The sequence below is a fragment of the Synchiropus splendidus genome, chromosome 10, assembly GCF_027744825.2.
Source record: "Synchiropus splendidus isolate RoL2022-P1 chromosome 10, RoL_Sspl_1.0, whole genome shotgun sequence".
In the NCBI taxonomy this organism is placed as follows: domain Eukaryota; kingdom Metazoa; phylum Chordata; class Actinopteri; order Syngnathiformes; family Callionymidae; genus Synchiropus; species Synchiropus splendidus.
In genome coordinates, this window is record NC_071343.1 from 2115469 (window position 1) to 2142336 (window position 26868).

The 26868-nt window shown below is 46.4% G+C and overlaps 1 protein-coding gene across 3 annotated transcripts in view; it reads left to right on the forward strand.

Moving 5' to 3' along the window:
* The window catches only part of LOC128765710 (glypican-6-like), a 93030-nt gene that overhangs the window by 18607 nt on the left and 47555 nt on the right, over positions 1 to 26868 (forward strand). For 2 of the 3 annotated variants that reach the window (XM_053876699.1, XM_053876700.1), the window contains exons 2-4: positions 9339 to 9497; positions 19220 to 19611; positions 24094 to 24259. In XM_053876699.1, coding sequence (XP_053732674.1) covers positions 9339 to 9497; positions 19220 to 19611; positions 24094 to 24259 — 717 coding nt within the window. Of the gene's footprint in view, positions 1 to 9338; positions 9498 to 12691; positions 12773 to 19219; positions 19612 to 24093; positions 24260 to 26868 lie in introns of those variants that run through there. The other variant, XM_053876701.1, reaches the window with a different exon arrangement.

The window sequence follows — 26868 nt, forward strand, 5'->3', positions numbered from 1 at the left end:
AAAGTGAAGAAGGGCTGTAGGACCCCTCAGTTCAGGCTGGTGGAACCACCATGACCTCAGTCTGCAGTCAGACACCACCACCACTGAGCTCATTTCCTGACCAAGGCATCATGGGAAACATGACTCCCTTTGAAGGCGAGTTCGCGCGACACAAAGATGAAGCTGCGTCCTAAAGGAAAGTCCGACGGATTCGTCTGGGACCCTCTCTGGGCTGTGGGATTGTTCTGTTCAGCCTGGCAACACAAGTGAAACTCGCCTAATGAGCAGGTTGGAACGTGCTTCAGGATTTGGTCAATTTACAGATTTACTGTCGGCGGCGGCGTTGCATAATGAAAACACCTCCCAGGTGGAAATCTATTTAGCATCAGGACGTGTTTCCGTGCAAAGGTTCTGGCTCCGATAAACCCAATTAACACCCGACGATGTAAACCGACCGCTGTGAATCACTTGAACCCGGTGGGGAGAATAATGCATGTTGATTTATGCAGAGGGATCGGTTTATTATCATTTTAGTGGACAAACTGCCTGCATTTGTGAGACGGTGCCGCAAACCCCTGACGCTTCCCAAGTTTGTTCCCAAGTTCAAAACCACATTTGCATGATTTACTACCATATACAGGCTCATTCTGGGGCGGTGACTGTTCTGGCTCGAACTTGGAAGACATGTCACATGACCAACGGCGGAATGCTGCTGCAGTCATCATTACTTTGTCATTACTTGTATAGGAAGTACTCGACATTTTTCATGTTGGATCACAGTAAAAGAGGTTTATTACTTTCTCAAACCAGCTTTAAATCTCTCTATTTGAAAATCTACCTGAAGAGGATTCGTTTCTTTCGATAACCACGAGACACTCGCCGAAACATGGCGATAATACGAGGTGATTTCATCGCACAGGAAGTCGATTTGATGTCAACAGTCAGGCGCAGACCTCGGAAAACTGGGGCCCCGGGGCCACACACTGTACGGCCCTTTCACTGCCTTGATGTGGCCCTCAAGGAGTCAAAGTGACACTATGCAAGTGATGATCTAGCAATGTGGGTCAGAAAACCAAAATTTCCATGTTCATTAGTTATTACTATCTCATTTCCACAGAAATATTCATTTTACAAAAAGCAAGAATTTATTGTCCTTCAAAATAATCCTTTATAATCTTCATCACATATTAATGATTTAGAACTTTAAAACGAAACAGAATAATACCTCATAAAATGAAGTACTAAACAAACATTTATCTATGTTTCTATATTTCAAATCTATATTTACAGCGATTAAAAATAATACTTTTAACATTTTTTTAAATTTAGTTTTTATGTCATCCTGCCTCCCGCCCAAAGAAATCATGTTGGATCACAGTAAAATACGTCTATTACCTTCTCAGGTCAGTTTTAAATCTCTATATTTCCAATTCTAGCTGAAGGTGATGTCATCTCTGGTTTCATTTTCAGCCATTAACTTTTCATTCCTGCACGTTGAAGGATGCGTTTCTGCGATAACCACGAGATGTTCGCTGAACCGTGGCGATAGCGCGAGGTGATTTCATCCCGCAGGAAGTCGATTTGATGTCCCTTGATATGGCAGCCATGACACCATTTTAGGGCTGTTATCAGAATTTAGCAAACTGGGAAGTGAGATGCCCACGACACAACACGACGTCCCACGTCTCCGCTGGTGGAGCGCGGTGTGTCATGAAGTGTACAGTTGAGTGTTAAAGACAAAGCACTCGTCTTTGCTTCTCCCGTGATCGGTTGCCATGGCAACGCGTTGACCTGGAGTGGGCTTCTGCTAATCCCATAATTATGAATTGAAAGTTTCTGCCGCAGCTGTCGGAGTCGCAGCCGAGAGGAGACGAGCCTCATTGCCCTTATGACTTAACAAAAGTAGGAGGGCGATCGGAGCAGGCGAAGCTGCGATGAACACGGAGAGGAAGTGAGGCTCTAACCAGCAGGCGCCCGTGTTTACTGTGCAAGGTCTGGCATCATGGCGGCTGGTGCCTCAGATGATCAAGTCATGACGGAAGCGCACATTAGCAGTGATGCTCAGCAGGAGCTCTGAGGTTTGGGTGAGAAGATGGTCGAGTTTGTTGGTTAGTTGCAGGCAACCTGCGGCTGAAACAAGTGGTGGAACCTCACACCAGAGCGATGGAAGGCGCATGAGATGGTTGGACTGTGATGGGTCCAATGAAGGAGGACTGACTGAGTTAAGGCAGGAGGACCAGGGACTGAAAGAACGGCAGCATATTTCCATGACAATTCCTGGCACGAGTGCTGGGGGCTTCCGGCTGGTGTTGGCTGAAGCAACGTCGCTGAGATGAGAGACACGATCTGGTTCCTCGAACCTTCTCATGGATGATGATCGGAAGTTATGAAGGACCCACCCACAGGGCGACGTCTCTGTCCTTTTAGCCGCTGAAACTTTTACCACTCTGCTCTCTGAGTGGATTTTTTTAACCTTTAAATATACTTTTTTGGAAGCAGTGATGTCATAGCCTCGTCTCTCTGACCTGAGTCTCCTCCTTCAAAGCTCATCATCACACCAACAATGGCGGATTACTGTCTCATGAGCGGAGGCGCTGCAAAATGTGCCCTGTTTTTAGTTTTTATGTTGCTTGCTATGTTCACCTTGGAAACCTACTGTGGATGTGTGCTGGCCCGAGGCTTACACCTTCCTCGTGCCTTGACCTGTGTGTGGACTAGAGCTGTGTATCGGGAGGTATCTTACGATACGATACGTATCGTGATGCAGGAGTGGTGATACGATGCATTGTGTTATATTGTGATACTGCGCGTTCACCAATATATTGTAATAAAGACCATCATTTTTAATATGATGTGCATGAAAACAAGTTTATTGACGTCAGTCCAGCCAGTTTTACTGTCCACGGAGCAATGACTCTCTCCCTTAAGCAGCAGCAAGCAACTCCAGTGTACAGAAAGAAAGAAACCTGACTGAACATCTGTCTCAAAAGCAGCAGCATATGCAGGTGTCCATGTATCAAATATTGAGCTTGCCGACCATAAATATCAATACACTATCACTCGATATTTTCCAAACCAAGTGTGGCTGGGACATCCCGATTTGAGGTGCCGCCCAGCACTGTCTTACATTTGGTGTCATGAGTGGGATGGGATGCTCATGTGTTCACAGCACCTTTGGATACAGGTGAATGAGTGAAGATCCAAGCAGTGGTGAAGCCACAGAACACTGTCAGGGTTGGTTCAGACGGCCAAAAAAAAGATGTTGCTCAATAGCTATAAAAATGTATTGGCATTCCTGTGTGGGCATGTTCTTCACCAAAGACCAGGGTTCGAATCCTGGTGCGGCATGACCACAGGTGTCAGAGTGGTAAAGCCTTGTTTACCGACTTGTGACGTGGATGAGCAGAGAGCTCTGTGTGAAGTGCTGCACTGAGCTGCTTTAACCTTTTTTCCAGATGATCGATGGAAGTCCTGGTGGTCTTCTGTCTTCATGACCTTCAACGCTCAGTGAAAGGCTGTGAACTCAAAGGTCTGAATTAAAGCAGGAAGTCGGCGACAGACTTGGCAAAGGAGGAGTCGTTTAGTTTAGTGAGGTTTGAATCAGGAAAGTTTGACTCGAGAGAGGAGAACAAGAGCATCAGAGTGAGAGATGAGGCGATCCTTGCTGAAGTGAGACGCATCTGGCTTTGTTTGTCGAGGATTGTCAAACATCTTTGTCCGTTTAACACAATGGAATCACTTTTGTGAGTCCTGCTTATTGTTGCGACACCAGAAGACATTCGCTGACTCTCAGTGGGTGATGTGGCAGAGAAGAAGCCCAGTCTGGGACGGTTGAGACGTCAAGTGTGAATTCATTGAACAGTTTGTTAAGGGGCTGCAGCAGATGGCGCCGCACTGATGCCGAGTGTCACGGCGTCCAGGTGCTGGATGCCGCGGCTCGGCGCCGACCGCAGCCTTGCTTCTCCTCTTGTGAGGCTGTAATGCTCTTAATTCCGACATCTCTCCGCCGTGAGGTGCTTTGATTGACAGGTCTGACTACAAACGTGACTGACGCAATGTAACTGGTGCTTGTGATGGTGTGTTTTATGCTAATAGGTAGCCGGGGAGCATAAAACTGTCTCATTAAATCGAAATGTTTTTCATCTTGCTGAGCAACGGCTTCCATGAATGTGATTGGATGGGTGTGTTTGCAGACTTGCAACATGTGATGAGGTGGCTGTGATGTTCATAGTTGGCTGCTGGTCTTGTTGCGCCTGCAGGACAGGTTCAAGGTGCTGTCCAGTGGGTCCCATCATCACCCCGACATGATCTTCAGATGTCATCACTTGAAACGTGAAGGAGGACAGGGAGAGGCAGATGAGTTTGGGGCGTCCGGAGAGTGCGAGTCTGTCTTCATGACACCGCGTCGCTCGGCCTCCTGGGGGAGGTTTATTCAGCGGTGAAGGAGAGAGGCACCTCGCCACCCGACACGCCTTCCTCAGCTGAGATGAGAGACTTTTACCTTCCAGGCAGTGGGTTTTGTCGCAACACATTTGGGTCCAGGTTCTGGCTGCTCTTCAACCATGAGTTTTAGTCAAGTGTTTTGTGTCTAAAAATAGAGTTTGAGGTCTTCTGATGCTGCTGCTGCCTGGCCACAGGCTCCGCAGGAAGCTGTCCTTTTGTTGGTTTACAAGGCTGCCTGAGTCCTGGCTCTTCATCCTCCCTTTAGCACCATCCGGTCCTCAGAACCATAGAGGGTGTAGAGGCCGACCCGGATCTGGTTCTGGAGCCTTCAACCAGAATCGGGACTCTCAGAACCTTGGTGTTTTCTATCGAACCTGCCCACGTTCTGACTGGTTGAAGGCGAACGTCGACATCATGTGACGTCTGTTTCAGTTTAAAAACTGTTGAAAAGATGAGTCACGCCTTGAATCCCTGTCGCTCAACCTCCCAGCTGAGGCTATAGAAGCTTAGCGCGGTCCGATGTCGCCATGAGGGGGCGCCATCTTTGCTCCAGCCGCCCGCCCCGCCTCCGTCTGTTGTTGAATAAAGTCACCAGGGGAGGGGTCACCTTCTCGGAAGCTTTGTTGGCGGCGCTCGCTCTGCCTCGCGGGTCTTTCCTGCCGCTCTCTCTGATCAACAGCCGCTCTGCTCATCAATAACTCTATTATTGTCGTGGCTAAATTGCAGATTGTCAACAGCTGTGCCAGCAGTCCGGGGAGATTGCTCAGCCCTCTTCCTCAGGAGCCGGCTTGATGGAAAACAGCAATCGAACGCGAGCGTTAAATAGCTGACTCCAGACAATAGTGATTGCTTATTTAAATCCTTTTAATTGTCAGCGACGGTGAACCTTTCCAAAATGATTTGTTGCCACCGCGCTCTGCCGGTTGCAGTGAAGCGCCCAGACTGGCTTTCTGAAAAGCTAACTGCTACTCAGTGGATTGTTTTTGAGCGACATGACTCAAAAAGTTGGCGTTTTCAGGACATGTCTGGAATGGGACGAGGAGCAAGTGATCCGTTTGGGGGTTGATCCGGATCATTGTCTGAATCCTGCAATTCTTCCAAGAATTCTTTAACATTAGGCTAATTTTGACGTGACAAACGGTACCTGGAATTATTGTCAGAGTCGTTAAGAAACCAAACGCAGTTTGATTCCGTCATGGCTGATGCAGGGTTTTATATCTCGGGGGGCAAACGAAACTATGTTTTTTGGCCCATGCCGATATTCGAAAGCTAAAAGAGGCCGATACTGTTTTTTGCCGATTGTTTTTTCTCCCAACTAAATCACACAGAAGTCGCTACTACTCATTGTGTATAAACATGAAGAGCATCTTGTTAAAAAAATAAATGAATCCATGAAAAAACTGCATATATTTCTCATGTGATGGCCGATCATGATGACGTCATAAAACATAGCCCCCGGCCGTGATTGCGCTTCTCCAGGATGAGTTCGGAAACACGCTCAAAGGAGCATCTCAGCAAAAGCATGAGTCAAATATTTGAGGCAAAGAAGAACCGTTATCTGGTTCCACTCACATGCTAACACGATTAGCGCTGTCTGCTAACTAAGATGTTGCCTCTCTGGTGGGTATATCCAGGCTCTCCATCACTATTTAACCCCAAACTTAAACTGGCAGAAGATGCTCTTGCACCTTGTCATTGCTCATAAACTGCTGAGTGCAGCGGTGTAAATGATACTCTTTATTAATACAGAAATACTGTCGTATCATCAATATTTATCTCTGAAAACCAATGTGCCTGTTGATGGCCAAAGTAACCGCTACAATTCCAGCGAACTAGTTTGAGATCGAACTAAATATTCAGCTCCTGCTGCCACCCCTGAACTGACGGAGAGCCGTGTAGCCCCACACAAGACTGGAGATGATTCCTGTTGTCCTCATGCTGTCTGTTGACATATGGCCCGCTCTCCTGCGGCGAGATAAACCGTGGGGTCACATTGATGTTTAAACCGTGATGAGAACGGTCAGAGCCGAGTGTCGCTCTGTGGCGCCGCTGCTCTTCAGAGAGAGCGCATCGTGGGGATGTCGAGATACGTGACTTGTCTCTCCTTGACTTGTCTGATCAAGAGAAGAGCGACGCGTCCGACCCGGAGTAGGGTTTTAGAAGAGTGGGAAAAACCTGTATTTGTGTGACTGGTAAATGAGACCCGTATTTAATCTGCCTTTTAGACACAGCTGTTCTCTAAATGGTTTTAAAATCCTCCGTCACCGTCTGGGATCAAAGGGTTTGTGTGGAGGTGTGTGACATCAGCGCGGCCCACAGTGCGTTGCGTTGGCCCCGGGGGGAAGCTCACGACGCCTCTGCAACACGTCGAAGCGGAGGCAAACACTGGAGCGTCCTCATTTATCGCCTCATTAAAGGGAAGATGTTCCATTTTTGGATGGCTTTGGATTCACGCTTGATTTGGGTTGGGAGGCCGACCGGCGCCTCATTGTGACGCTGAGTCATGGTCGTGATGTCAGAGCCAAAGATGATCAACGTCATCCGCAACTGCAGCCCTCCGTGGCTCAGTCAGTGGGAAGGTTCAGGGGCTCCTCAGAAGCGCCGTCCCATGACCCCCTCCTCATCACATGGACCAGATCACTTGATTCTGGAGCAGGCTCCTGAACCTTTCCCAGAACAAATGGACCCGGCGCCCATTCAATAGAACTGATTCATGACTCTTACTTAATCTACTCTCACATCAACAAACCAAAACCTTGTGAAATGGCTGGAAACCATGTGATCAGCGCAAAGATATTTCTCATGGAAAAGTCCGACCAACGGCAGAAGCAGGTGCAAGTCATGTTCATCACATTTACTGAAGAAAAACAAATACACTTGATGCAAACTGTTGAGAAAAATGGAAAAACTGAATACAATTCTGAATAAAATAAATATAATAAAATCACGTCCAACTATCATAAAATAAAAATAATATATTCAACTCTAAAGAAGATATAAGTGTAAATGAAAGTATTGCCATAAAATGTTCAAACTCAACTTTAAAAACAGTTTTTACTGTTGGGGACGACATCACTTTCTTGATGATTTTTTCTTTTCAAGAAAGTCTTCTGAGTTGGTAACTATCAGATTTGTAGCTGTCAAGTCAATTCAGTGACACATTGCTGCCACCATATGTGGCTCATGTATTAAAACGTAACATCTCGTGGCCCTCGCGGCCCAGAGGTGTGAAACAAAATAACTTCTAGTGACCCTCTAGGAGGCGCTCACGGCCCAACCATGGGCCCCGGCCCGCTGGTGAAGAATCACTGCTGTAGAGCGTTGCTGTGTGCAGTACGTCCATCATGTGGTCCTCGGAGTCTCAGAGCAGAGTGAAGGCTGGTTCCTATTATTGCTGCGGCAGAATTTCAAATCCATCTGGAAAATCCATTCCTTTCTCGGGAAAACAAATGTTGATCCGGTTCAGACACTTCTTGTTTTCAATCCTGCAGCGTTCAGTGGCAACACTCTTAACTTCCACTCCGTCCACATGAAGTTGCGTTGGTTCTGCTGCAACTTTTGAAAACACGAGTTTTGCATGACCTCACCACTGGTGTCTCGGACTGATGATGTCATAGCCCCGCCTCTCCATCATGTGCTTGGACTGTTGTAGCTGAAAAGTAGTGAGTAGCGGCACTTTCTACTTCCTCTACCACCTGCCTGTGTTAGCTGAAGACAGCAAACCATGAAGCAGGTCATTTGCCAAGCATATTTTCTACTCCCCGCATCGTGATTGGCTGACATGCTCTTATTTGCCATCGCACAAACATCAGAGTCGACTTCTTATAGACAGTTACGCACCACCGAAGACACATCCAGTCAATCGTAATGGAAGAATGTGGCTCTGGGAACCAACTTTTCAACTTTACGGAACGAGTCCGGAGCTACTTCCTGGTCTGACGACCATGCTCAAGCCAATCACAACGCGTTCGCCTTCAGACCAGGAAGTAGCACATATGCAAAGCAAACAACCTGTGCTTGTTCATGTGAAGTAAAACGTTTCCTAACCAAACATACTATTGCGACTTCCAAACATGACATCATCGCCCAGACACGTTGCTCAGGTTTGGAAGATTTTTCCACCATAAGAACCTGTCGCCTAGTGATGGCATCACAGTGAGAAAGGGAGGAAGTGAAGATGGGATTCTGAGGTGTACACAATCTACCACACAAAACATTTATGATCAATACCGAATATTCCCAACGCTGTTCAAACCAGTCACCACCGGAAAATAAAGGAAGATAAAGACTGCGCCAATTCTCTCACCAGGAAGTGGCTCGGACGGTTTCAGTAAGAGTGAAGTCCCGTTCACTTATGCAAATATTTGACTGGTTATCTGTGGTGTGTAATTGTCTGATACTGACTTATGTTTGACAACAGAGAAAATCCATCTGTCAGATGTTTCAATTGAAGCAAAATTCACCCATGAAAAAGTTCCCATCTGGATGCAGCTACTACAGCAGCACGATTCCTGGTCAAAGTGTTCGCCCAACCTGGTCGTAGGTCCACATCTATGTCCCTGATTCTTCGGGCACCCAGGGAAGGGGCGCCATCGGTCCCCACAGAAATGGTCCGTTTAGCTCCTGATGAACACAGCGATGATTCTAACTTTTCCTCTGGAGCGACGTCATTTCTAACCTCTGGGACGGTTGTTTTTTTTCTCCGTCTATCATCATAGCGTTGCGTCCTTCCCTCCGTGAGCTCTGCAGTGGCTGGTGTCCTCCACACAGCCTTGGCAGGGCTCTTTCATCCAACAGTTGCTTTCCTCACCGGGAAGGTCATGCAGCAGACGTGAAAGCCGATCGACGGCTCGCGTGAGATGAAGCTCTTCTTTTCGTGCTAAATGTTTACCAGCTGTTTTCCCCTCCCCCCGCAGGTGAGCACCTGCGGGTGTGTCCGCAGGGCAACACCTGCTGCACGGCCGAGATGGAGCACGCCTTCGGCCAGCAGAGCAAGCAGGACTTCCTCAACCTGGTGGACGAGATCAGCCACGACCTGAGGAGCACCTTCGTGTCCAGGCACCAGCGCTTCGACGGTACGTGTTTCCAGAAAAGCTGGCTGCGGCAGAGCCAAGCAAAAAAGGCTCCGTTTTTTTCAGGTCTTTCCTCGGGAGGATGAGGGAGTCTCATTAAGATGCTTTGGAGCGCAGGACTTAGACAAACATGCTTGCGCGCGCCACAGACTGGCAGCTCCAACAGCTGACGCCGGTCCGAGCCCCCCGGTGGCTGCTGCTGACCACTGCGCCCCGCCATCAGGCCGCGGGGCTGAACTCATTACGGTCCCTGCCTTCCTCTACCTCTTCATCTCGCTGGAGTCAGCTTCTTTCAGCTCCAGTTTAATGAGATCAAATAATCCCTCCAGCTCCCAACTTGAGTGTGAACTTGTCTAATCACTGTAGACATTCCCCCAAAAAGCGCCTGCTGTCTGTTTGCCATTACCCACCACTGATCTTTCAATGAACTGCCAAGGCGATGTTGACATGCCTTTACCTTCATTTGTTTATGTCTGAGTTGTTGTGGCGCTGGAGATAATGAGATTAAGTCCAGAGAGTCTGCGCTGCGTTTTCTCGTCTTAATAAGATGCACTCTTTTGAAGATGGCAACAACACAAGGGTTTTTTCAACGCAAAAGCTTCTCCTTTAATTTAAAATAAGGTCTTGAGATGTGGTATCTGGGTTGTTGCAACACATCCAGGTTTCATTCTTGCTCAGCCAGATAGTTACACATGTTTACTCTTACTCAGTAACTTTGGAACAACCACTCAGGCACGCGCTCACGCCGACCGCCTCACCTGGACGGTTGTTTTGGGACGGTGGGAGGAAACCAGAGTGCCGGGAGGAAGCCTCCGCTAGCACAGGGAGAACATACAAACAAGACTCCGAAGGGGAACGGGGCTCACGCTCACGCGCTGTGAGGCACCAGCACGAACCACTGCTGCACCGTGCAGCCCACCATGGTTTTACCCTGTCAGTCATTTGTACTGGAACATCCTCTGTCGGAAGAATGTTTTGAGTTGAAATGAAAAGGTTTCAGTCAAAATAAATTGGTTAATAAAACAGGTTTTGTCATTGGAAAACAGAAGTTTGAAAAGTGATAATAATAATAATGCAAAAATAGCTTGAAGCATTACAAGAGATACATCCCACTTTAATAAAAAACACGTGATATTTATTTAATATAACTGCTATTGTCATGGCTTACTGTGTTGTACAATAAAAATAAGGGTTAAAATTAACAGAAAGTCTCATTCTAGAGTACAATTTAAAGTTTGAGATCAAAACAAATGATGAATAATAACTTTTCAAAATGTATGGCTCTGATTTATCTCTTCAAAGCTCCATATTGATTCCATTTTGAAACCACTGGGATAGAGAAAGAAAAACACAAAACGCACATGAAAAACAGAACCACAGATCAATGCATTAAATATACAAACAAATGAGTAAAAAACAATTAAACACCGGGCAGTATTGTTTTTTAAAATGCGAATGGATTATTTATTTTGAATGCAAAGCAGAGGGCCCAAATATAAGGTGCTTGATCCTCACAGAGCAACTCTGCCTCAGAGCGGTGGATTATTTTGTTGTTTTCCAAACTGCACTACTTCAGAAGACTTGGCGGTAACTTCCCACTGTAGGTTCAGTTGCAGGGCCGCTTTTCTGCTTCAGTCTGCATCTTCATGTTCTGGAGGTGGAGATGCTGTCAGTCAAGGCGGTGCTGAAACTCACCACTCGCTCACCAACCCATCCTCACTCCCACGGCGTCATGTATTGACATCGGGAAAGTTGCGTTTTGCGTCCTGTGCTGACAATAACTGGCGCACAACGCATGTTCTTTCAGAAACACCGGAGCTTAACATTCTAGGCTGAAGGCTGCCTCTTTGGTCAGTAAAGGACGCAAAAGTCCGCTCTCCCAGGACGATACATGACGCCACGGGAGTGAGGCCAGGATGCTAGCAGACTTGATGTTTCGCTCTTGTTCAGAGCACATGTCATTCCCGGATACATGCATCCACAATAAAGGTTATTTTGATCGTTTGCTGCCAGTGAAGCGGACGTCGGGAGGGGAAGTGGGGTTGGTCCAGGAGCACTTAGCTGCATGACTCCCGGCCTCCTGCCTCCTCCTGGGGCTCGCTGCCACTTTGTATAATTTCATCAGCGACACAGCGGAAGCCGGCTGCAGGTCTTCGACCTTCTGCTGACAGGAGACTGGGTGTCTGACGCGGGAAGCATCGACTCGTGGATTGAAGTGGTGTCCTCTTTGCTTCAGAAACACTTCGATCGGGTGTTGTTTGCAAACCTCCTCTGCATACGCGGCTTCTGTTTTGAAAATAGTGGCTGGAGGATATTTCTGAAGATGCTGGTGCAGCGAGTTGATCTTTGGCATCTACTTAACACATGTTCATGGAGGTCCACCTACACAGCGCCAGCGTGTAGCGGCTGGCTTCTCCGCGCTTTGTGACGTGTGTGGTGGAGCACAACGTCCTACGCTCTGCTCTGATCCCAGCGTTTGTCTGTTAGCAAAAGGGCAAATGTGCAAACTCAGCGAAACGGCTCAATAAATATCATGCGTGCGCCTTAATAAAACAACTCGTTTTTTTGGCTGCACATTGACTTCGGCCAACGCTGATGAATTATAGATGAATTTGAAAATTCTGTTGTCCTACGTGAAGTTAGCTACGGGAGGTGAGTTTTTGATGGATTCATGAGCCAAGGTGCGGCGCTCCTCGTGGCCGCGATGCCTCGTCCATCCCAGCTGCCCGTCTCTCCGCCATGTTGCCTTCAGCCTCTGAATTATCTCCGCGTTTACATCTGCTTGTAGCAGCCTCACTGCATGAAGGTCCCCGGTTCAAGTCCTCCAATTCTAGTTCTATGGTCATGGAGCTTGGATCCACTGTCTGAGCTCCTTCTTCTGAGCACTCTGGTTTCCTCCCACAGCCCAAAATCCTAGACACGTGGGTGTGGGAGACTGAGTCCAGTGCTTTCCCCTCGCTGCTCATGAGAGATGAATGAATGAATGAATGAATGAATGAATGAAGCCACATGAAGACATTGTTCTTGTCAAGTCCCCTTCTCTTGTGATTTTATTTTGAATGGACTCTTCCTCCTTGGCTGTGTGTGCTTTGTGCCTTGACAGATGGGGCATGAGGCGCAGCTGCCCCTCATTTCCCCTGCTTTCCCTCAGCTTCTTAAGCAGTAGCTGGATGACAGTGCCGCGCCAGATCGTGAGCGTTTCATGTGTGGTGTGCTGAGCGTTTCATCATTCCGATCTCTGTTTTTACGCCTGGACTGCCCTGCGCCGGAGTGTTTTTGTGAGTTTTATCCTGACCTTGATTTCTCATTTTCTATTTCCTGTTCCTCCTCGTGCCCCATCTACCTTTGTTTGGACTGTGAACGATTCCGGACCTCGATCGTCATTTATTCTCCGTTGGAGACTCCTTTTGCTGTCCTTTAGGACTTTGGGCTGCTTTTGGGCTTTTGTCCCGTTTGTGTTGGCTCTGCCGTTTTTGTTTCTTAAACATTGTGAGTTTCCTCTCGTTCCTCGATGGGTCCGTCACATAGTTTAGCTGACACATTGTTAGAAAGTTACTGTCTGTATTCTGTCGAGACATTGATGCATAAATGCTAACATGAGTTGCATCGTGATGAAGACGCTTGTGATGTTTGGTTGTTGTAATTGAGTCAAACGCCGGCGCCATCTTGTGGTGTTGTAAGGTGAAACAAAGATGTAGCATGGCTGAGTTCACTGAAGCTGCAGGAAGCTGTTGAAGGGCTCCAGATGGTCGCTCCCAAAACAGACGCCTCTGAAGATCACACGCTAAATCTTTGCTACATGGAGCTGAAGCTGAATTCAGTTGCGTTCCAGTCCGTCAGAACCCACAGCGGATCATTTTGTGCCGAGTATTTAGCATAGTTCTGCATCTTGTCACGAACTGAGGGACAATCTTGTGGGAGTGTCACTGCATTGCACGTGTTCTCCTGCAGAACCAGACACCAGTCTGTGTGTGCAACAAGTTCTCTAGTTCCAAAAGCCTTAGCTGGTTTTTGTGAGCAGTAACAAGATAATAGTCTGATTTTGCAGTAAACTGCATTTAATCTGTGTCGCCGTCAGGTCATAGAAATGAAGATCTGCACTGTGACAAAATGAATTTCAATTTTTCATTTTCAAATCTAGTTCCAGTGATTGAGTGATGCGACGTCTTAGTGGCTCTTCATTCACTCCAGATGGTCAGAGTCATTCGACAATCGTCTGGTGGCGCCGTGTGTCCACGCTGCATCCTGAGCAGGAACTGCTGAGATGCTGTGGAGCAGCTACGTCCGAGGTCCAACGGCACATCTGGCTGGGATTCCTCCACGGCTGCGGTTGAACTCCATCGTCGAGGCGATGGGATCCGCACTATTGTTCAGGCGTCCTTGAACACATCACTGAACATGTTGATGTGAGGTTTGGATGAGTTGGAAGGTCGAGTTAATTCAACATGACTGAAGCCAACACGTTTAAATGGACCATTGTGGTCCGGTTGCTGCGGTGTGTGTGTCCTTCACTGTCGGTTTAAAGCGGTCCATTACCGTCCGTGGATGTCAACATCAGAGTTCTGTTCCACGGTTCCCAAGCCAGTTCCTTCAGCAAGTGAAACCTGACTCGGTCGTTCGGAGGCTCCAGACATGACACATGGGACGCAGCCCACCACAGGGAGACTTGAGATCCACTGGAGATTTTGTTAATTCACTGACTGAGTTTGAACTTCTTATTTCATTCCTCGATGGCTTTCACGTCAGGGATCTAAAAGCAATGGTGGGAGCTGAAAGACAAGAGTACGACCCATGCGGGGAGTGAGTGTGGACGTTAGAAAAACCAGACAAAGACTCAAGGATCTTGACACGTCTGCGCCGCAGCTCCGTTTTTCAGTTTGGAACTTGTAACAATCCAAATGTGACAACTTCTCCGTCTGTTGTTTTTGGTGGTGGTGGGCACTAGTGGGCGCAAGTTGTGTTTATGTCAGTTGAGGCACATGTGACAGACGTTTTTCTTTTTGTTGCAACCGTCTCAGCTCAGTGGACCTAACTTTGGGAGAGTGTGCTCCTGAGGAGGATTTTCTTTAATAAACAGCGCTCCTTTTCAGTTGAAGCTGTTCATTTTGTTATCACGCGACTCCAAAGCAGCTTCACAAACTCATGGAATTGCCTCCTCCCTAGTGTCCAGAGCACCTCGCCATGTGGCAGTGACCTCTTGAGCTGCAGTTCTTCTCTGAGCGACTCCCTGCTGACTAAGCTTCTATCCCTTCTGGAGACTCCGCCCTCATTCCTTGACTCCTCCCTCGCAGCTTGTGACCGTAGGTCAGTACTTCTCATTAGCCCCCCCAAGAAGAAGTTAGAAACGTTTCGCGCCCCCAACTCTCCACCGCCTCTGCAAATAGCATCATCAGTAATATAGATCAACTTCCAGTAAAAAAATGACTTTATGAACATTGTTTTTGTATGTAACAGACAAGACTTAAAGTGCATGAATTGGCCTGACATTATGACTGGCAGCGTCTTCATCTGAAGACCTTGGAATAATGGAAACCTCTTCCTCCGGAGCTCAGACAGAGGGCCTTCTCCAACAGGAGCCTCCTGTGGTGAGGCGTAGAACGTGAGCTGAACAGGAAGCGACCTCGGGTTCATGGTCCTTTAAGCCAAGTGTCAGCTCTGAAAAAGTCAATCTTGTTTCGTTCAAAGAAGTTTATTCCTTGTGAGGTGCTTCCACCAGCTGGTTAATTGGTCTTTTGAACAGTAAGTTTTATCAAGGTCCTTCCAAGATCATCGAGGGATTCCTCGGAAAAGAGGCTGCCATCGGAACAAAAACCGTCTCAGTGGCTTCCACTTAAATGATAAGCATCTGGAATTAATGATGTTCTTAAATAAAGCCCAGGAGGATGAATGGGGAACAATAAAAACACTCTTGATGTTTCCACTCCTGTGTGTGTGTGAGAGAGTCGCGGGCGGCGGTGAGGAGTGGAACGACAACACTGGAACAGAAAGGTCAGTGCGTCTTCGCAGAGCTGCACTTAGAGCAGACCCCCCCCCACATCTGAACTGCCCTCCCACACGGCGACGCTCTCTTGACTGGCTTTTCCTGTCAAAGTGAGATGACGGTCTCAGTTAAAGTGGTTGCAACACTGAGACAGTCAGTGGACGTGGGCCTCGGTTACAGAGTCAGAGCTGGTGCATGATGATCGTGTTGGGTTACTGCTGTGAGGGGGGGTCCAGAGTGGACCCCTCGCAGGGATGACGAGGCGTTGCAATGAATATTGGAGGGAAAAAAATAAATAGAGGAAGAAGAAAAACAACAGCAGAATCCAGATGGAATCTCATTTTTGAAGTGTAAAAATGAAACATGGTTTTTAGGTGGGCAGTGTCTTTGAACGCAGCACAGTAGGTTCCTTCACAGGACTGCATTAGGGATTCCCAAGTGACTCTTTTGTTTAAAACATACGTGCGAGCAGGTCCCTATAGAAGGCCTTGGTTTGCTTTGGTTTAGTGTCATTCTGTCCCTCTTCAGTTCTGTGTCCTCACAGTTTTACACACTGACCTTAACGTGTCTAAAACTAGCTTCCAAAAATTGTGTGTAAATTTTCGCTGCCCAGCATTAGTTTCTTCCATAGGACTTACTTCCTGGTCTGTGTCGGAGACTTGGACTTGGCTTTTTTGGCATTATCACAATTTGTCACGAGTCTCTGATCCGCTGTTTTTTTTTTTTTCTTCAAAGTTTCAAGCGAGTGTCTCTGGCCACGGTTTTTGGAAATAGTGATATACTTGGCGGGAACCCAAGTTGTTCTGCACTGAACATGGCAGAATAGTGTGGTAGTTGAGACCACATCAACCGAGACCAAGACATCATTGAGACTGGAGAGTATTGAGAGACAAGACCAAGGTATTTGGAGCTCAAGACCAAGGCATTTGGAGCTCAAGACTAGGACGAGACCAAGGTATTTGGAGCTCGAGACCAAGACATTGGAGCTCAAGACCAGGACGAGACCAAGGTATTTGGAGCTCCAGACCAAGACATTTGGAGCTCAAGACCAGGACGAGACCAAGGTATTTGGAGCTCGAGACCAAGACAGTTGGAGCTCAAGACGAAGACGAGAACAAGACATTTGGAGGTTGAGTCCAAGACAGAATCTGTGATCTGTGTATTGGGGTTTTGGGTATTCAGTTGCAACAAAAACCGGCCCCCACCGAGGCCCTTTTCTGGCTCAGGAGGACCAATGCTGCTCCCAGTCATGGCAGTCTTCTCTGTCGGTCTCGACCAGTCTCCAATACAAATCCGGGTCTGCCAAATCCGCCTACACCGAGACAAGACAGACCCTAAAAAAGTGGTCTCAAGACCCAGACCAGCCTCCTGTATTACAAGACTACGGCAGAATATTCTAAATGATGGTGATTTCACCTCAATATTTTTGATTTTTTTTTCTCTTCACTCTGTCCTTGAATCTGCATTTTCTTGCACATTGTTTCTAAGCTCTTTTGCATTACTTTTTGTACTTTATCATATGATTTATATATGTCATAATTTCCCATGGGATTAATAAAGTTTTCTGATTGTGAATATCAATAACCCTGGATCTGATGCGGGAGTCTCTCGCAGCAGCTGAAGGGAAGCCCTGAAAACTCCACCAGAGGATTATGTAAATTGGAAGTCATGTTTCAGAAGATCCTCTCAGAACACCGTAGACGTGTATCTAGTGATGATTCTCCATGTGTTTGCATCAGTGGCAGCCGGACGTTCGCCACAGCTCCAGTTGAGCTTCCTCCGGTCTCCACTGACGAGCCTTCAACTTTTGCACTTGGACTGTGAAGGCTCTTTAAATATTAACCGTGTTTGCCTTGTGAATAGCAGATTGTCAGAATTATAAGTTCCGCTGAGGGACAGAGCGAACAAATCGGAGAGAGAAGCGCTTCCTTCAGCTGTAATTAGCCGCAGCTTCTTCGTCGGCGGACGGGGAATATTCAAGTCTCGCTCGAGTCACAGCTCCTCTTGGTCAAACAGGACTTGAGTGGGAGCTGCGGCGTTGACTTGTGAATTCAAGCTCGGCATTAGCTGAATCGTCTGGTGGCAGAACATCACTCTTGTACTTCTGCTCGCTCCAGGAGTCTGGAGATTACAAGTGCAGGTCAGTTTCATCTGTGGGCTGCTGCACAGATGATGAAGAAGAAGAAAGCTCAGCCTCCCGTGTTTCAGGCCGCTACAGAGAAACCTGCATCTCAGGTTTGATAACAAGCTTTTGCTCTGACTGCGCTGGAAACACAGTGAGCACTGGAAACACAGCGCATCCCTGTTGCTGCAAACATGGACTCAAGTCATTCAGACTGTCAACCAATGACACTTGAGCACAGGTATGAGGGCCCAGCAGAAGCTGCTCAGAGGGCGCAGACCTCTGCCAAGCAGCTCTTTGTTCTTGCTAGCAGTGAGCTACATGGGACAGCAGGTGGCAGTAGCATCCCGTAAGTTACTCACACAGGGGGGTGCGACACGTTGGGGGTTCCCAGGTTAAACTGTGGGATCAGTCCGATGCAGGAAACAGATCAGCATCCTGAAGTTGCACCCCATGAGAAACTGGCCGAGGTATGAAAATCCTCTTCGTGTGTAGTGCCACGTAGATGGGGCTGGACGACCTCAGAGGAGGCGGAAGTGGAGCGAGTTTGGGTTGCAAGCGTCTTGCAACCCAAACTCACTCCTAAGGCACCAAATAGCGACTATGACAAGAAAGTCAGCCCTCTGTGTCGCATGTGGACATACTGCTATTTGAATGGGAAGGGAAGTCCTCTCCCGTGTGACGTTCCAGGGATGACTGGGAGAGCTCTAGTGCTAATTTCATATGATGACAAACATGAGACGGCACCATTGTCATTATAGCACTGCGTGAATGTGCGTTGTAGTTGATGCATAAAACGAAAAGAGATAAACACAAACTCCCTCCTTGTTTTCGTGTACCACAGTAGAAGCGCAACTCTTTTATGTCGGCAGAAGTATCCTCCAGTTACGGGTCCTCTCGCTGCCCCCTGTGGCTTCAAACAAAACTGCACTTCTTTTCTGCGTTTGTGGTGAGATGTTCATCTTAGATCCAGACATGTCGACGAATCGTCTCAAAGTGTTCTGCTGTTAGAGATGTACAAGAGAACCTCGTGGCGCTTTCTATCCTAACTGTAGCAATAAATGCAAAGAAACATGCTCATATTTCAACAACCCGCAACAACAACCTCCGTCTTTCTCTTCACGTGACGCTCAGACAATGGCGCCAGTGGGTCAACGGACAGCCTGATGCGAAGGCCGCTGCCGTGTGCAGGACAAGGATGACACTCAAAGTTACATGTCTGTTGACTCCCAGGCAAAAGGAGGAAGCAACGAGGGATTTTTGGGAGAGCAGAGAAGTCGAAATGAGAGGTCTGGTTTCCTCCAGAACTGAAGTCCGGAGCCTCGCAAATGTGTCCGACACTTCCGGTGCAGTGCTGACTGTGGCGTTCTCACTGGTGTCCATCAGGGATTGTCAATTTCCCACTTGGATAGTTCGGGATTGACTTCTAAATTCCGACACCCTGCCTTCGGAAGAAAAAACAGCCACTTCATTTTGGCTTTTCTGTCTCGCTGCTGCACTTCTTGAATCCTGACTTTATTGGCAGATTACATAAAGCCGGCTCATTGCTGAAGCTGTTGTGTTTTTAAATGGAAAGAGCCCCCAGTGAGGCGAGCTGCTGATCCATGTGCGTTTGTGTTGCAGAGTTCTTCCGGGAGCTGCTGGAGAACACGGAGAGATCCCTGAACGAGATGTTTGTCAGGACTTACGGCAAGCCCTACATGCAGAACTCGGAGGTGTTTGAGAACCTGTTCGCCGAGCTGAAGCGCTACTACACAGGAGGCAACGTGAACCTGGAGGAGATGCTCAACGATTTCTGGACTCGGCTGCTGGAGCGCATGTTCACGCTGCTCAACTCCCAGTACGTCATCACCGAGGACTATCTGGAGTGCATCAGCAAGTACATGGATCAGCTGAAGCCCTTTGGAGACGTGCCCAAGAAGCTCAAGGCTCAGGTTACGAGAGCGTTCATCGCCGCCCGCACCTTCGTCCAAGGCCTCTCCGTGGGCCGCGAGGTTGCTCAGAGAGTGTCCAAGGTAAACAATCCGTGACTCAGGTCAGCCTGTTTCAATTCCTCTCAGGTCAGTATGGAAAATATTCATGAGGCGGGCTGATGCCGAAGCAGCAGAAGAATAAAGATGTGTGTATAAATATGAAGCCAGACTACTCCATCATCTAATCTCCTACACGAGAGGAGTGTCAGCTTAGTAGCACTGAACACAACCTAATTCAGAAGTGAAGTAAAAGACAAACTTCATTATTAATACTTATTAGTATTTATTTATTTGTTTTTTTCGTTCACGATAAGGTAGTTTGAACTGGTGACTTGTTCAGTGCAAAGAGAAAATTGGAAAATAATATTTGAAGCAAAAAGGAGTTTGAGTCGATGAAAAGAATTGCTCTAAAAAACCAGCTCACTATATGATAAAAATAAAATCAACATTAATAATAATAATAATTATTATTATTATCATCATCATCGTTTTCTGGTCTGTAACTTGATAAAATAAGTCATTTAAAATCTGATGTTTTTATTCATTTCCAAAAACCTGGCGCTGCCAAAGGAATAAAACGAATCCCATTCAGTGGCTGCATCCATTGATCCGTCCCAATTAGCAGAAATACATCTTAATGTTGGCGATCCAAAATAAAGGTCCAGAAACCAGAAACTAAAATGATGGAAATGTCTTTCATTCCCAAGAAAACTAAAGTTCCAATGAAGCATAAAAGAAGCGTTAAAGAAATAGATCACTCTCATGTCATTTTATATATATATATATATATATATATATATATATGTGTGTGTGTGTGTGTGAGTACAATAGATAACGCCTTTTTTTTTAGTAGATAAGTCCCCCAAATTAACATAGTTTTACAGTTTAATTCACTTGTTTTTGAATAGGTGACTGAAACTTGACCAACAAATGAACAAACTGAACAAATAATAGTCCAGCCAGGGCTCTGTACAACATAATAGTTTTTGTGGCATCACACGTTGTGTTGTTTTATTTGGGCTTTAAATTGTGGGCGAGCGAAGATGAGGTGCTTTTAGCTTCATGTAGCTTTGCCAATATAAGCTGTTGATGTAGATGTTGGTGGTTTTTGGGGGGCGGCATGAAGGCAGGAAATAGTTGCCGAGGCAGCCATTTTACCTATAATGTGCTGCGGGAAACTAGCCTAGCTAGCTACTACAGATCATACTAATGCTACCTTTTTGAGTGTGAGTGGGAAAGACGTCCCAGTCCTGTTGCGTTATCATGGTCGGGAAATAAGGTGGTGACGAAAGCTATTCTCAAGCGTTACTGAACATAAGAAACATTTTGATAAACGTGAGTTACGTTGTGATGTGAATTACAAACTTCAGGTGGTGAGAATTTTCCCACCTTCCAGGAAATCCAAGTGTGAAATCAGGGGGCGGAGCTGTCAAATTCCCAGCTCCAAGGAAAACTGGAACACAGCATTAGCATCATGTGCTCAACACGAGCTGCCACAGGAGTTTCTGTGAAATTACAATTGAAGAAACGTGTTTTTAAAGGCTCAAACTTCCAGAAAACTTCTCTGAAATGGTGAGATTTATAACCCAGTTTTCAGCAGAAATCGAGAAAGTTTGGCCAGGTTTGAGAACGTCTAGTTTGGCAGTTGTTCCATGTGAGGACTTGTTGTTTCTGTGAAAGTATGGAGCGTGGTTTGTGTTAATGACCCGGGATCATACAGTCTACAGGGGCATCTAAACCAACTCCACTGTAAAAACAGGTCACTTCGCCCCGGGACCGGCCGCTACACTCGCGCACATCTTCCTGTTGCTAATGCGCCGGATTGGTCCAACGGCCTGAGCGCGGTGCATCTCAAGCATTCTCTTTGATGCTACGCTGCGACTGCCGCGGGAGCGTGTGTAGTTTTCATCTCCGCTACATTAAAGTAAAAGCAACAGGCCATGGAGCAGAGACAGTGGCACAACGTGTTCTAGTGTGAAGCTAACAGAAGCCACAGCTCTTCATTCACCAGCGCGGACCATCGGGGGGAGTATTTATAGAGTGTGTCTGAGGAAAGTGAGCCGCGGGATATTCATGATCAGCTTGGGGCTTGACCCACTGGCGGCGCACCCGTTGAACCTGTAGCATGCTGCCTCGGCGGCGGCGTCCGCCTCAGCACGCCGCCGGGTGGTTTACAAGATTCCACAGAGCGGAGAGGTGAGCGTTTAGCTGGAGTTATTTTGGCGGCTTCACCCCCTGACATTTGAGGAAGACCTCCGATCCCAGGCGCGAGTGCGGCACCCCGGGAGCGCAGGCCGGCGGTGAAGTGTAATGTAACAAGACACCATGCTGCCGCCGCGTCCTCCCAGAAGAGGTGGCTTCCTTGTTGAATCCTCTGGGAACTGAGATCCTTCCCAACTATGTCTGTTTTAGTCGCTGGAGAAACGAAACCCAGGAGAGATTTATGACTCACAACGGGAGTCTTGCATCTCTCACACGCTCCTCATTAAATAATCATCACATCTATTCCTGTTTATTTGACGTGATCTAAATATTCTAATCATCTATTTGATCATCGGCGCCACGTCGGAGCTCCCCTGAGGCCACCTTCCTTTCCTTATGTAACGCTGCAGCGTGATTGACTTAGGGTTTAAAACAGCAACACCTGGAGTCTCACTGCCTCAGGGTGAGACTCCTGGCAGAACCGTCGGCTCCAGTTCAGTTCGACACCTGAGGATCGCAACATACGTGCGATATTTGCTCAATGAAAAAGGCAACGTTTGAAGTACTTGGTGTCAAGTGACATCGTCCCTCACCTTACAGCTAGGTGCAGCCAGTAAGTTTATGGAATTTATCGTGAGATGCAGAACTGTCATCGTGCAGAGTGTGTTTGGTGGTGTATTGTGCACAATAAGTTAGCGCCCGTCCCTATGCACCATGCGTTGAGTCGCGGGTGCAGCGCCACTTAAAGACGCTTGAGGACCTGTTGTAAACTTGTTTGGAATATGAGGTCCAGCATCCAGACTGACTCATGATAGAAACTCAACATGTTTCTTCTCATCATTTCCCCGCGTGTCCCAAGTGATCCAGCTGTAAGTGAGGAGCTTTGCCTTTTAGCTCAGCTCTTTCTTCACTGCAGACCAGTCCTGAGGACGCAGCTCTGATCCAGCTGTAAGTCAGGAGCTTTGCCTTTTAGCTCAGCTCTTTCTTCACTGCAGACCAGTCCTGAGGACGCAGCTCTGATCCAGCTGTAAGTCAGGAGCTTTGCCTTTTAGCTCAGCTCTTTCTTCACTGCAGACCAGTCCTGAGGATGCAGCTCTGATCCAGCTGGGAATCCAGAGCTTTGCCTTTTAGCTCAGCTCTTTCTTCACTGCAGACCAGTCCAGCTGTGAATCGAGAGCTTGATCAATATGAGCCATGTTATCTGTCCCTGCGCTCGGATCATTTCACTTGAAATTGATTCTGGAAATGGACTTTATGACTGCGACAGTCTCAACACCCGCTGAATCAGTTGGTTCACAGACTGGAAATGTGTTGTGAAGAGACGCACTGGTGAGAAATGAGATGGTCTCTTGAGATGTGGTGTGGAAGAGACGCACTGGTGAGTGAACGCTGTTCATGCTGGAGATGTTTGCTCACAAGGTCACGTCACCAGCTCTTGTCCAGGTGTGTCATCCATGAGTCCAGGTGCTTCCATCACATGGGAGGTGCCTGCACCTCAGAAACGCCCTCAAGTGTCCAGATGTTGGCCAAGATAGGTTGTTTACCTCCGACGGCACCCGTGACTTGATGTTAGCTGTGGAAGTCAGTCACCTCTTCTTGGTCTTTTCTCTGGCCACGTGACTCATTTAGCAACACACCGTGTCTAAAATACAGATTCCATCTCTTGTTTTTCACAATATTTTCATTTTAGCAGGGAATATTTTGGACATTTCTCATAATCATTGACACTAAAATGTTTGCCTTCACATCATGTTTACTTTCAAAAATATTCAAAATTTTTTCCTTCTTTTTTATTTCATCAAATAATTTCAATACTTTCTGAGGTAAGTTGCTCATCTTAAGTTTATTTTCTTCAATTTCTTCTTCAGTTTTTCATCTTGAATGTTGTGCGTGTTGAATTAAAGCAATTTGGTTGCTAATATTAAAATGTTATTTTTATTTATTTTTAGATGATTTATTATTATTAACACTCATATGTCAGCAGTACTTTTGTGTTTTTAAAATCAATTTTTTATATTTTTTGTGACTAGTTAATGTGACTTATGATGAAAAATGCATTTTGGATTTTGGAACATGATTGTTTTAGCCATGTCGATTTCTTAACTGTAAATGTAGAACCTTATTTATCACAGTATTTTGAATGATGTTCAAACAACATTTAAGCTATTTTGCTGTTAGTGAACAAGCGAAATGCTTTGCGGGTTGTGGGGAGTGAATGAGATGGAAGACCAGTCTGAAGGTTCCTGGATGCAGACGCTGGTGAATGCAGCATGTCGAGCGGCTCCACCAGACCCCTCTAGTGACTGGTCTCCTCCCCTCCAGGTCAACAGCACCCCGTCTTGTATGCGAGCCCTGACCAAGTTGCTCTACTGCCCGTTGTGCCAGGCCATGCCGGCGCTGAAGCCCTGCAGGAACTACTGCCTGAACGTGATGAAGGGTTGCCTGGCCAACCAGGCCGACCTGGACCTGGAGTGGAACCAGTACATCGGTGAGTCGCGTGACATGGGCGCAGAACACGTGAGCGACGAGACCTGACAGACGCCATTTGTTTGCGACTTGTGATGCGCATGAAGATTTCATCTGCTGAAATGTTGCGGTTATTTATTCCCTCCTCAGCAAACCCAAGGGAGCGGTGCGAATCTGTGACACGCTCATTCAGCCTGGGAGTATGGGGGAGTGATAGAGCCTCTTTTGTGACGCCGAGGACGATGTTTGTGACGATAAACAACAGTTAAACAGAATCATCAAAAGGTGGCTCTGCTCGAGTGGCTAACACTTTCACTGGAAATAGAGCTCTGCAGACTTGGCTTCAGCATGGTGGAGCGGCCAATATTGCACCTGTCACTCCAGCCTGAAGAAGCCCGGAGACCTGGGGCAAATGAGGAGGTCTGACGTCAAATGGAAGTGAGAAGCTTTAAGCCCAGAGTCAAGTAGCAGGAGTCTAAATCATGCTTCTGATTTAAAACAAATACATATAAACAAGACAAGAGGATCAAATAAAGGGCTGTGGCAGAGAGAGAGCAGTGGATGGTTTTAGTTTATAGTTTATTGTTTATGAGTTTCCACCAGCAACACACAAACATGACTGTACTGAGTCTGGAACCTTTCATTTACACTTTTGTTTGTTTTTTTCTTTAGATTTGTCATTTAAAATATTGACTTTTTCTTCGTTTTCTTCATTTAAAAATAGATCCTGCTTTTTTGTTTCATTTTTTTCAAGTTCATAGTGCAACGCCAAAAATATCATTACTGTTATTATTAATGTTATTATTGAAATTATTTAGATGATTTAAATCAAAATCATTCTAAAACTTGATTCAGAATGAAGCAAGCAACAGAAAAATTTGCGTAAATAATCTTACATTCATTCATTAAAAAAAACAAAAAAACAAAAAAACAATTATTTATTTTTGACAATTTATGTCTGTCAATTTCATTTTGGTATATTATATTTGTTGCTACTTTTTTTTAATTTTCATTGTTCTCTATGTTTTGGTTTTTCATTTGTTACGCTTTTTGAAATTATTATTATTATTATTATTATTAACACATCTGTGTCATATGTCAGTTGTGAGATTTGTTTCACCCTTCAGTTTGACCATAAAGCCGTATAAAAATACAATACTTTTTGAGCTTTAAAAATCACTTTTTTGAATGAATATGTTTACAATTTATTGTGAATAATTTAAGCAGTATAGATTTCTTATTGAAAATGTATCACCTTATTTGTCCCAGTACTTTAGTGTGGTTTAAGCTACATTTAAAGTCATCTGCTGTGAGCAAACGGGTGATATTCTGCGCAGGTTTTTGGGGATGCATGACTTAATCAGATGTAAAAATATGTTTTCTTCGGAAGGACAAACAAACCTTCTGAGCTCCCCGCGCTCCTGCGCCTATATCACAGCATCAAGACTCCCAGTGTCAGGAAGGGAAAATCATACGGTCCTGTCTTCTTATTCCTTTTGTCTGCAGCGCTCCCCGCGGTGCGTGCGTTCAATGAATAATTGAGTGAGTTAATAAATTCATAATTTTCCGTGCCGTCCCTCTGTACACATGTTTGGGTTCCTGCTGCCCGCAGGCAACGCATTCAGATCACAGTCAGATGCAGCTTTCTTCGGGAGAGTTTGGAAAGCTGAGTCCGTATTTGAGTCTGTTGAGGAACCGCCGTGGACAGGGTCACTCAAGGTCACAAGGTCAGGGTGGACCCTGCCGTGTTCCTGCGCCAGACGATCGGTTGTGGTGATTTACTCTTAGAGATGGTTCTTTGGAGCAGCTGTTGCAGGAGACCTGGCTCACCACAGTGACCTCCCTCTCTGCCCAAACCTTCACTCCCGGGACCAGTCCAGCGCCTGGGTGTTCTGTCTTCACCCTGCAGTCTGTGTGACTCAGCTCCTGGAGTCTGGTCTCAGGTCCCCCGCACTTCCCCTTCACAGCAGACAGACTTACATGAGGTCACATGAGGTTACAAGGAGAAGACCTGGGTGTACTCCCTTTCAAAACCTCTAAGATGGCCGCCGCAAACAGATGCTTTTGTTTGCTTTGGTTCAGGGAGGATTCCTCCATGTTTGTTGTTGTTGTTCTCATCCTAGCTGCCATGTGTCTGCTGCATCAGTGGGATCAGTGGAGCAGGAACTCCTGCACTGACACAGGTTCCCTGTGGTCTGGAGAGCACACTGTAACTCCACTAAAATAAATCTATAAATAATACATAATTACATTTAGAAATACATAAATGTGAAAATAAAAGTCAAAATAAATAAATGATATCAGATATATATCCACGTTTGTTCATCTATACATTTTGACTTTTATTTATTTCGACATTTCGTTGTCAGTTTGCAAATTTATTTCTACATTTTTACATTTATGATTTATTTAGAATCATTTATGGTCCTTCATACAGAACAACTCCATATCGCAGAATTCACCGTTTCAACTTTGTCATCTTGGGTTTGGGCACTTCCGCACTCCCACTTGCTGAAGGTGCCCTCGCAGGCTAGTTTGCCACTGTGGCTACGAGCTAGCAAGCGATGGTATTGGGATGCAATAGTCCCACTGCATATGTCCCTGTCTCACACCTTGGTAGTGAGGATGGGT